At 37.5% G+C, this 13231-nt stretch overlaps 1 protein-coding gene across 1 annotated transcript in view; it reads left to right on the plus strand.

The window, feature by feature from the left end:
• LOC149775535 (A disintegrin and metalloproteinase with thrombospondin motifs gon-1-like) overlaps window positions 1-13231 on the plus strand; it is a 53579-nt gene that overhangs the window by 25786 nt on the left and 14562 nt on the right. The window contains exons 9-11 of the mRNA XM_089943987.1: window positions 1076-1227; window positions 4329-4372; window positions 12650-12758. Coding sequence (XP_089800113.1) covers window positions 1076-1227; window positions 4329-4372; window positions 12650-12758 — 305 coding nt within the window. The remainder of the gene's footprint in view (window positions 1-1075; window positions 1228-4328; window positions 4373-12649; window positions 12759-13231) is intronic.

Here is a 13231-nt window from a genome sequence, read left to right on the forward strand (position 1 = left end):
AGAGAGAGAGAGAGAGAGAGAGAGAGAGAAATGATGATGATGATGATGATGTTGATAGCCTTAAAAGCATGAAAATAATTTGTGCTCCTGTATGGCAACAACGTGGTTCATTTTATCGTATCTAAATGTGTATATTACTAAAATTAAACAACAGCTTAACGGATACATCTTATCTGACGTTCATTATTATTATTATTATTATTAGCAGTAGTAGTAGTAGTAGTAGTAGTGGTAGTAGTAGCAGTACTAGTAGGCGTCTCAGTTGTAGCCGTAGCCGTTGTAGTACTTATAAAGAAAGAGAGAGATATACACATATAGACAGGATAAGAAACAAACATACAGAGAGAGACATACAGACAGACAAATTGAAGATGAAAGAGGCTTAAAAACCGTGAACATTTTTTTCTGTGTATGTCATTGAGATGATTCGTTTTATCATATGTATACTTAAATATCTAAAAGGGAAGAATGGGTACATGTAATGCGATAGACATTTAATTTTAAAATTTAACGTGAGTAGATGAATGCATATATTATAAGTGGTAGATTTTCAAAGCATAATTAATATACGGAAAGATTCCTTTCTGAACAGTAATTGATGTATAAACCTAATGAATATTAACTTTCTTTATCAAGGGTCTCTCATTATCTGCTTCGATTTTTATTTCTCTCCATGTATGAATGTCTCATTGCATTAAATGCTTATATTTTCACAAATCATAATACACGGGATAACCTTATTCTTTGTTGCCCTTATGATCATCCCCAATCTACAACTAACCTTGAAATGGGAAAACAATTTAGAAATAAATAGGCAGTTTTCTCCCTCTCATCTGTGTTAAAATGTTCTCTCCTTCATTTGTGTTTTAATTTTCTCCTATTCATTTGTATTACAATTTTCTCCCATTCATCTGAGTTAAAATTCTTAAATGCAATTTAATACCAAATGTGGAATTAGTTCGAAATAAGTTCTAATTCGTTTTTCAATTGTGTCAATTATTACTTATAAGTCATACTGCATATGTACAACTTCAAGATCGTTTTTTAAAAATAATTGCTTCCCTTATCCTTCAAGTCAGTGAAGGAGTTTCCACACAGTTCGTCTTCTGTACAGATGCATAACGGAAACCTCTTTGTTGAGGCCAGCAAGTATCTTAAAGACATCGGAAACTGGGACAATACCACGGGCTCAAAAGAAAAATATGACCACGCAATGCTCTTCACGAGGTAAGTGAATGTACATAGGCTATAACTGTATACGAGAAGAATAGTTACTACCCGTGGAAGACGCCTAAATAATTCAAAGAATGCGTTCCAAACACGTGCGTAAATGATCAGCTGCTATAAATATTAAATGTTGTCTCATTAAAGCATGGGGCTTTGAATAGACGTTGTGAACTGTGGAATACTAGTCACTCTGATCTCCTAAGTTCTGTGCACTTTTAACGCACTGTGCTCTGTAGCCAAATTACACATAGTTAATAATGTCCTAATCCTCATACTCGAAAACATAACCAAGTTTCAGGAATGCCCACAAATGAGAAGCGAAAATTTACACTTATAGACTAATTCAGTAACCTTCCATTTGATGAAATTTGTAGTTTTTGCCCGCATTACACTCACGTCAGAGATATATTGATGTGTGTGTATCAACTGATGTCCTTTCCAAAGGTATCAAATTTTCCAACAACTCATTTAATCTGGACAAGTGATTTTCAAGGGAGATAAAATTTAAAAAAATGACAATATCATTCGACGCAAAGAAAGTATCATCTAAATACATATTTCTCTCTTTTTGGTCTGTAATTGTTCTTAGTTTGCGTTGTCGTCGTCAGCCTTGAAAATTAATCAAGATATCTGAAGAGTGTCTGGTCAGGTACTCTGTGATTATTCCTGACTTACTGAATGTGATTATTCCTTTCTTCCATTCACATGTGTGTTCACGTATGTCTATCTATCTATCTATCTATCTACGTGTCTGATATATATATATATATATATATATATATATATATATATATATATATATATATATATATATATATATATATTGCCCTCTCTTTCTATAAATCAGCCTCATTTAAGCGCTAAAGTAGTCCAACACACTGTTAGTAATGGTATGTGGCACGAGGAGGCCCATGGGACAATCGGATATTCATTGATAGAAATTTCAAACGACACTTGTGGTCGTACGGTGAGTCATGTATCTTGTGTACCGAGGTGTCGCTCGACAACGACGACATGGTTTAGGCTGTAAGGCAAGTATTAATTGAACAGTGCATGTCCGCCTGTCACTAAATCGAAGCAGTGCAGACTTCTATTTGATGCTGATGGACCATAGAAATCCGTCATCGAAGAAGCTTGACTCTATGTGCTCTGTGTGGAATTGTACCTAAAGTAGGAAAAGACATCATTTACATTTGGAGCATAACGACCGCCGTGTATCCCATACGTCGAGTCGTAATAAAAACATTCACCATTGCCATGGGATTCAGATCCAAGATCGAAGATCATCTTTGCGAAGGATAATTACCCTAACGTTTAATCATCGTCATCATCAAGAATTCAGCCTTCAACGGAACCATCACTGAAACTCCTTTTGAGTTTCAATGCTAAGTGGTGTCTGAGACTTAATTCAGTCGAGATGACCAGACCTTGCGTACAAGGCCATTCGAATCTAACTTACACAAAAATAATTACTTGAGATCGTACTTGTCCCCTATAAAGCCACGGGACAGTTAGGTATCAACACCTACCACGGTCTATTGTACGACGATTTTCCAGGAGAGTATGCCTTGTGGGCGTTTGCTTTCATTCCAGACCAAGGCAGTGAAAAAGGACATTTCCACCTTCTAAAAAGTAGACCAAATTCGTTTAGAACTTCAGTTTGCCCAAGCTCTGGAAGACAACAAAATGGACGTCATCTTATATGTAGAATTTGAAAATATTCTTGAAATCAACAATTTGGGAGAAGTGATTCTAGAGTCAAAGTCCTTACCCATGAGCCTTCCCATGTTTCTCCGTAAACCCATTTGACCCTATAAACCTTTATAACCCATTTGACCCTATAAATCCTTATAACCCATTTGACCATATAAATCCTTATAACCCATTTGACCCTATAAACCCTTATAACCCGTGCGCTGATGTGAACTTTTGGTGTCAAGTTTCAAGCCAACGGCGCACGATTTATCTTTCGTTCTTACATGAAACAATATCGCGTAACTAATAAATGTGGACCAATTTTAAATATGATTAAATCGAAATGGACATATTTTGCGTCAAAAAATGCCAGAAGTTCATTTTCATATCATTTGGGATTTGTTTATTACGCGGGGGCTTCTCATATATTAAACTATTCACAACATAAGTAGAAATGAGACTAATAGAATCCATCATATGCGTCGGTGATGGATAAGAAAATTACAGCTGAGGGTCAGAAAAATTGGACAGAAGCAAGACCACGCAGACTGTTTCACGCAATCCTGAAAGTAAAATTTTACTTTGAAGTAAAAATGGTGTGTTGTGAATACATATATAACCTTCAAACAGCAAAACACCCATTGCAAAATTACCTACATTAAAATAAAGCGTTATCGATATGCTTACCATGAAAACTTTAGTGTCAACATTAAATAGCGTTTCAGCCCATTTTTAGCTTTAAAACAACATTACTTCTAACGACACTACGATCTGCAATACACAGGGTCCCAATTGTGTACTTAAGACGGATTAAGTAATCATAGAAATGACAATAGGTAATTAAATCAAAATTGATTTATGTCTTAGAAAATAAAGAGAAAAATAACTTTATAAAACTTACATTAACAACGTCTTGTCGATTCGAAATTTCACTAGAATAGTCGTAGATGTATCATTACGAACCACCACGTTTGCTAGAAACTTCTAATTCAACCACTGATTGATTTATTATATGCTGCAAGTAATGCTTATCTTGGTTGTTATGAGAGAGCTTTCTGATGATGACGGAAGTCTGGAAATGTTTAATAGTCAAACATCCAGGAGTGCATGAATTGGTCACGTGAGATGTCTGGTAGAGTTATTATGCACTAGTGCTTCACACTGGAAAATATGATCATTAATGGAAATGGGAGAAAACAGCCTTTTCGGTCTCCTAAATTTAAGTCTTTTTATTTTGTATTTGCTTTTAGTATTCATGTAAGCCTTCTCCCAGACAACAGAACAATTTATATTTCTTTTTCTGGAAAATGTTACATTTTTTATCAGGTCTATCCAGCACGTTTCTCTCATGAATTCGATAAAACATCGTACAAGATAATATTAACATAACGACTTTTTCTTTTCAGGCACGACTTGTTTCAGCTCTTCTATGGGTTTAATGAAATTACCGGTAAGCACACACACACACACACACTTTATCTGATAACAAATGATGTGATATACAAGTTTGTACCACAAATGTATAAAACATGCATATGATTGAAGTCTTGTTTAAGTGTAAATGTTCATATTATGGTTGCTGACACATTTTTTATAGTAAATCTTTTTAGGAGTGCGAAACGTTCTATTATACTAGACGTTCGAAGTTCAACGAGCCTCTCTCTATCTCTCTCTCTCTCTCTCTCTCTCTCTCTCTCTCTCTCTGTTAGAGAGTCATACTTCAGTCAAAGCAGGAATTCAGCCAGGAAATGAAGAGAACGGTACCAATCACTTAACTATTGTACACAAACACACTAATGAGTATTTCAAAAGCAACCATGGACCCTATTTCCCCCTCCCCTACACAAGAGCTACGACGATGTCGCAGGCATGTGTTCTAGGTGCACATGAAAAAAGATCAGTTAAGTGCACAAACTTACTGGATTTTTATTTTAAAATACACGATATGGCCGCTTTTCAGTCTAACCATCCAAAATTGTGTCGTGATCTTCAGTGATAGCAAATAAATGGTAACATAATCATACAACTCGCGAAACGTGTGTCTTAGGAAACGAGCGAACAATCAGCGTTGGCATCTCCATGAGAGTCGATATGAAGACCTATATAAAGGAAATAAGCAGAAAGGAAGACGAGCGTTGTTTTCCATAATGGTACGAGGGGTACAGAAGATGAATGGGGTGAACCCAATGGTATGCTACATATAACATCTTCTCACATCCACAATCTATCCTTGGCCTAGAAGTGATACTGATCTCCAGAGCAGAGATAGGAACGCAGAAAAATCTAAACAAAATATACTTAGAGTTGGTTTCTCCCAGCGCGATGACATCTGCAATCTAGAGGCACAAGCCCCACAGACGTCTATATCGAGGTGTCACATCTGCAATCTAGAGGCACAAGCCCCAAAGATGCCCATATCGAGACGTGTCACATCTGCAATCTAGAGGCACAAACCTCACATACGTCCATATCGAGATGTGTCACATCTGCCAGACAGAAATATAGACAGACAGACAGGTATTTAGAGTGAGTTCGTCTTGCGACACTCGACATGTACTCTCTATCCTTTCGCGCAAACCTACCACGTATTAGTAAGTAGTCTGAACTTCGTTCGTGACCTCGTCTGACCACAGTTCACGCAGAATACAGCATAGGACCACGAACTGTCCTACCGTACAATAGTTCAAACGGGGAGAAGCCTAAGCTTTCGTGAGGTACCAAACGATACGCGAACAGAATTGCGTTCGGGTACCTGTCCCAATCCTTAGGTCTTTCCTCGGACGTCCTTCGCACGATATGCTTCAACGTCCAGTTGAATTGCTCTACCAACCCATTGCACATAGGGTGGTAGGGTGTTGTGCACAACTGTTTAAGGGACAACAACCTACTAATTTATGCCATGAGATCTGAGGTGAATTGCGCTCCACAGTGAGTAAGAACCTTTTCGGGTACTTCGAACCTGCTGACCATTCCACGAGCGCTTCGGCTACACGTTCGTTTTCAATCGATGGCAAATCTATGGCTTCTGGATACCTAGTGGCATAATCTACCAACGTTACGATGCATCGGTTTTTCCGATCTGTATGTGGAAATATAGGTCCTACAATGTCAGCCGACACTCTTTAAAAATGAGTATCTATCAGAGGCATGTGACCTAACGGTAATCTAGTTACCCTTCCCTTAGACACCGTCTTCTGGCAAACATCACACGAGCGACAAAACCACGCTCCATCGCTATTGACACCAGGATAATATAATTCTCCTTCTACCCTATCTGATGTTTTCTTCATACCTAGATGACCAGCCATACTCTACTTGTGCGCGATCTTGAGTACATGCGACCTGAATTTCTGGGGAACCACTAGTTCCAAAAACTTCCTATCAAATGTAGAGTATTCACTGTACATTAAACCTATTCGAAGTAGAAATTTAGAGGAACCCAAGTTCTTACACCTCCTAACGGTACCCGATAATGCTTTCTCTGCGACTGCAAGTAAAGACGCGTCACGTTCTTGTTCATTCAAAACTTCTTCGCGGGAGATATCGGTAATGGCTTCCGGTACTTTTAATTTACGTACCGGTTTGTTATCCTCCTTTACCTTAGCTCTGGTATGCACTGCTCGGATGATCGGGAATTGGAAATCGGACATGGATGGGAGTCTAGATCCCTGTACAATATCAATCCTTAGTTCATAGATCGGGTTGGCTATACACAACGCTTCCACAGTTTCGGCCAACAATGGTGTTTTAATATCTATCCTTGCGACAGGAACGTGGTCGATTGTTTGGTCTAGTAGAATAAAAGGCGATTTAAACCCAAGCAATTGGTCATCGCAAACGAGGTTCCGTTTCACGACTACACTAGTGAACCCTGTGTCTTGTTAAACAGTCACTTCTTGTCCGTTGACAGTGCCACCTGCCGTGGGTACCCTTGCCTTGGAGAAAATGCACTTGCCGATCAATTGGATCGCACCGCGACCGACCTCTGCACGCACCACTGGCTCGTACATTGCTTTCCGCTTAGCCTGCTGAGGAACATCGAGTTTTCAATGGCCACCACGATTCTCTGGACTGGTCCCTTCCGCTTAGGACAGTTGGGAGGAGATATGTCCCCACTCCTTGCAAGTGAAACATTGATTGTCCTTATGCCTTCCCTTGTTATCCATACCAGGTTTTTCAAGTTCCCTAGGTGTTTGGTCCTTGACCTGATTCCCACCTTTGCTTCGCGAGATGACAGCCTGTCAGCCTCTCCAAGCTCAGCCAATAAATCCGCTGTGTGGCCATGTCATATATATTCGTGAAGGACTTTCCCTACAACTCCTTGCCACAAGTTGTCAAGGGTTAGTCCCGAAGCGAGAAGTCGATAAAACCCTCATGTCTTAATGAGTTTACCACATTCCACCCATCGCTGCAAGTAATTGCACGTCCTAATGACGAACTGGGCGAGTGTCTCTCAGGTTTGCTATACTTAAAATTTCTTGCGAAACCCTTGCTCGGTCAGCTCGTATTTCTTCAGAAGTGCGACTTTCAACGCGAGGTAATTCAGCGAATCTTTCGCGGATAAACGCGAATACACGACTAATACTTTACCCTTCAATAACGCGCTAGGATGAAGTGACCAATAGTCTTTTTTTCCATTTTTGTACAGTGGCGTACCTTTCGAACCTGTTCAGATAACTATCCATTTTATCCTTGGCGTCTTCAAATGGGGGCAATTTCGGAACTCAGTTTAGAATTATCTTCCCTCTCCCTTTTAGTTTGCAATAGTTTAGACTTTCGTTGATATTCCCTCTCTCTATTTCTATCTTCTATCTCCGAAACATCTATCCTCACTTGTTTTTCCTTTTCTAACTTTCTGTCCTCTACTTCTTTAAGCAGTTCTATCTTCTCTCTCTCTGTTTGTTTTTCTAACGCTATCTTCCCCTTCTCTAATTCTATATATTCTCCCTCACAGTTTCCCTTTCCCATTCTAGCCTTTCCTTTTCGGTCTGTTTTTCTAGTTCTATCAACTTTTCTTAGCTTCCCTTTCAATCTCTAATTTCCCCCTTTCGATTCACTCTTTTAATCTTTGATCCCTTTCTCTAGCCTGTTCTTCACGAACAAAATGTCTAAGGGACTCCCCTCGTAGCTAAACTGTTTCCCCATTTATACAAGTTCTTTTATTGACGACATTTTAAAAATCTGATATGACCAACCTAAAGTGCAGTATTATGCAGAAAAAACTGCTATAATTTCAGCGAACCGTATTTTCCTTCTCAAAAGGCAACCAAAACATGAAATGTGTACGAAAGTTAAAGTAATGTTATGTGTCTACTTAACCTCACTGTCTTGTCAAGAGCGTCTGAAGCACACAAAAGATCATACAATAGTAATGAAACAATACAAGTGCTCCGTTAAATTCGAAATGATCCCACCTCTGATACCATTTGTAACAAGATAACCGGATGGGATTTCGGATTTACAACAGAAAACTTTTGATGGTGATACAAATACAATGTTTAATGACGAATGACTTGAACAAGAAAAGAATTATGAGTAATACATGCGTAAAATGTCCAAATATTGGATCGCTTAACATAATCCGCGCGAACTAAATAATGAAAATACAAATAAATGACCTTACAAGTACAAGAACAAAGGGTGAAAGAACAAGGAAAGAATGATGTGTTTTACTCAGATAGTAAATCTGGTATTTTGCTCATATAGTAAAAATGTATTCACTCAAAAATAGTGAAAATGATGAAAACAAAGAACAAAGAAACCAAAGAGACAGATGTACAAAATAGATTTGCAGTCCCAAAAAACACATTTATATCACAAACCCAAAAGATTAGACCACTGCTTAAAGATTACATGTATGGAGTTACACACTCCGTCACCAGCACACTTGGCTACCAATCACACTGGTCAATCAATCAATCAGTGTCCCAGGTGGGTCAATCAATCAATCACCGCCCACCAATCTCGGTCAGCAACGCCCGATCACCTGCTAATCGAACAGCAACACTGTTTACTCAGCTCTACGGCTGCTATGGTTGAGCTTCACGGCTGTTATGGTCAACATCTTTGGTTAGCTCTGCAGCTGGTACCACGTCCACTCCGATCAATCCGATAACTCCGATCACTCCGATCACTCTGGTCACACTGGTCAGCTGAAAATACATTTAACACCGTGTACTATGCATGACACGGGCATATACGATAAAATGTAATGATGTTATATACGGTAAGCTACACAGATTACATTATCGGCACAATAATTACAAAACAATACACAAGTTCAGAAGTGGACCTAACCGTGCCCGACGAGAATCCTACGGTACTAAACATTTCTTAAAAATGAAATTTTCTATATTGCTATTATAAATCTCTTGCTAAGCCACAAACAAGAATAGAACATATATGCATGATACTACGTAAGCCGAAGCTACACAGAAAATATACAAAATTAAATGTGATAGTACAATAGTTATAGGTTAAACACAAGAAATTAAAATATCACATACCTCTACAAGTTGTGCAAGTCCTTAAAGTACACTGCTCACTGACATGTGCTTTCGTAATGTAAAGATTTTGACCTACGGGGAGGTGTTTATACACAGACGATGCCGCAATAAATCGTCTGTGCGCTGGAAGTATTTTGTTCTTCCCATCGAAAGCACTTCGCACGTGCGACACAGGATGAACCGAACTCACTATTTCGAAACCTTTGTACAATATACATAAATCACCCTCGGGTATCGTTGTATACTTAAAATGAAACCCGAGTACATGCATTTAATAAATAAAAGGATTGATACAATTCCGTGAAAATGGGGCGTCATTAATGAATAAGATAAATAAATAAACGTAGGGATATATGTACGTCGATAAATACATTTATATGAGTATGAATGTCGTACTTATAGATATATAGGTGTGCTTTTGTGCTAGGAGAACACTTACAATATAATCGTGAATCTAGGACGACGACCCAGCACAACTTGTATTTGTGCATTTTATCTCTGAGTTGGATGTGAAATATTGAAAAATTCATCTTGCATAGTTGCAGCCATAATAACAATAAAAAGAGACATTCTGCATCTTATTTAAATTTCTAATCTTTGACACATTGATATAATTATGTTCATAGTAATTTCAAAGTAAAATGGTATATTCTTCTATACTTATATCGATAGATAGATTCTCTAAATGTGGTTTTTTGAATAGGTATTTTTTTATCATTGCTATTTCGATTACCTTGTTATTAACAAGGCAGTATATAAACAACTTTTACATCTACGTATACAGCGCCTCTATACAAAACACATATGTAGGTCGGGTGAAACGATTAAACACCATTCGGAGGTTCAGGCTAAGCAGAAATAAATAAATAAAATACTGGACAGAGATGAACTTAGTGCAAGTTATGTATAGTATGATGAAAGGGTGCATCAATGTCTTGATATAAGGCATAAACAGAACCTTACAAATTAAAACAAAGTCTATTGTTTAACATTTACCTAATAGTTTTCGTCATGTCATGAAAATGTGACAGTGTAATAATACAACGTATACAGTATTTGCATGAATCTCGCTCATCATTGATTCATTATCAGTAAATAAATTATATATATAAATGAGTTTGAAGTTTAGTCCTTCACATTCATGCGATGGTTTAATAGTTTCGATTTTTATGAATTAGCTGTGTGATTGGATTTTAACGGTCACGTGATATTTATCAGGACCTTTCTACACACCAGTAAATTCTGAATCCTACTTTCGATTCCTAATCAAGCTTTTCCCGAATCAGGTCTTGCGAACATCGAAATAGTCATCACCCCCACCAATCTGACTTCAGTTCCGCCTTAGCAACATCAGAAAATTCTCAATCTGAAGTCCTTCCTGCACACACACAACTGTTGTCAAACAAAGCCTCGACATTGTCGTCAGCCAGTTCTTATTTTCAGCCATGATCGTAAGACGTAAGAGCAGAGGTTTTCACCACAAAATTGACTGTTTATTGAGAAAGATCGACCTGCAGAGAAAGCAAGAACAATATATTGCTTAACACATAACTCATGTTTGCTCACTAAATAAATACAACATTGACCCTCATTAAATATTATTTTGTGATTGCGAGGACATTTTTAACTGCCATGCGTTGTCGACATTGTCCCACGGCTGTATTTTGACGCAATGTGAAGAAGGTCATAAAATAAAACTTTGAGCTGCCTAAAACCGAATAATTTTGTAATGGATTCCAATCCCCAACCCCGCCAAAAAACAAACAAAAAACAAACAAACATGAAATTCACATTATGCGATTCTGATTAGTTCAAACAAGGCCATGATATTCTAACGCCTTGGAAATTTGCCTTATCTCGCCTTCTGGAACTTCTTTTTACTAGTATTATCAATATTTTGGCGCCTCATTGTAAGCGATGGCCAAAAACGGCATTGTAAAAAGGTAACATCTCTCGGAATATGGTCAGTTTATCTCACAGAGGCTAGGCACAAACGAAATTAACTGTATTGGTAAATGGAAAGTGGGCTGAGAGTGGAGGCTGTAACAATAAATCCACCCTATGACAAGCGAGAGGAATGTGGACATGCGCCGCTCTTCGAGCCAGCAGAACGTTATCTAAATAGACCATTTTCACCAGTAAAATCGGTCAAGGAGCTGATATTTCTTATTATGTTATGCGATTCTGACTCTAAATAAAATTTGTCTATATGTGTACTATCCCCCCAATTTTTTTTATTTAGTCACAAATACGTTACATTAAATCTGGAATTTCTTCATCCAGAAGTCATCCATTTACATTATATTAACCTAATGGAATGCTTGATTTACATGATATCAAAGTATCTGAATGCTTGATTTACATGATATCAAAGTATCTGAATGCTTGATTTATATGATATCAAAGTATCTGAATGCTTGATTTATATGATATCAAAGTATCTGAATGCTTGATTTATATGATATCAGACTAATGGAATACTTAGTCGTGAAACTGACAGCTGGAAAATTGTAAACATTCTCATCAAAATCGTACAGCTTGTCTAAACTAATTTGAGACTGCTATTTGAGATCACACAGCCCGCAATCCAATCCAGTGTTGAACAATGATGTCATCTATGTCGAACGTTCTATCAATTTGGAATGACACCAGCTCAATCTAATGTAAATTGTAAACAAACATACTATCTATTATAATATCACTAGACATTATTAATTGAATTAGCGTCAAAGATGTCACGCGCAACAAATGAAAGTTTAGCATCTGAGTAGAATGAATGAAATTATTTCTGCTTCTTTTCCTCTGAACTGTCTCTATAAAAATATAAAAACTATGCGATAACCATAATCGCAAATGGGCAACGATTTAATAAACTTATGAACCTCATGTCAATAACCTAACATTTCGGGTTATGCAGGAGTCACTAAATCCAGTCCCATCGTGAAACACACACTCGGGTTAACACATATAGATATTGGCGTTGAGCGGAGTCACTATAGTTGTATTAGTATGCATGTTTACTCCATCGTAATCACCGTATTAGCATTACGTTATGTACTGTTATAATTAAGATGAATAAAAATAAATTGGTACAAGCTGAGCATGGATTCAAGTTTTTTACGAGGATATTTTCCCCATTCACCTCGAGCAAAATAAGCTTAGGAACATTAAACTTACATAATGTAAATATCACATCTTTCTTGTTTCAACTTTTTATTTAGGTCTTTCCTTACCAGGAAAAGTGTGTGAAACGGGTTTCAGAGTTTCCGTTGTTGAGGCAGGTGATTATTTTAAGACGACTACTACAGCAGCACATGAACTTGGACACAAGTAAGTTGACTCCGGGCGCACTATTTGCCTCCACATTCTGGTACATTGTGTTGGATTAATGATATCCATTGTACAGCTGATAATGATCGCCTATTCATTGTTCATATCTCAAAGCACCAAATGACGACATCATTTGGGCATATTCACTTTCAACTTTGGTAACACTTACAATTTATTTTTTTTTAAAAAACAAACAAATATTTTGGAAAGTATTATTGATAATATCAGAAACTTGTGCAAAGTTATTAAAATTATAATTATTAACTGCAAATAGAACTGGAATAGATTAGATTGTATTGTGTTGTCCAACTCAAGAAATGTGATGCGAAGGTAATAAAATATAAAAGTTCTGTTGCTCAACTTACTATTAGGCGATAGTGGACTAACACTTGATCCATAAGGTTGAGAAAGCAATCGAAGTTGGGATAGTCGAAGATGCACTATCTCTCACGTATAATCATGCGACTGACTTG

This window comes from Sinohyriopsis cumingii, chromosome 19 (genome assembly GCF_028554795.1).
Source record: "Sinohyriopsis cumingii isolate HCF-2022 chromosome 19, ASM2855479v2, whole genome shotgun sequence".
NCBI classification, from domain to species: Eukaryota; Metazoa; Mollusca; class Bivalvia; order Unionida; family Unionidae; genus Sinohyriopsis; species Sinohyriopsis cumingii.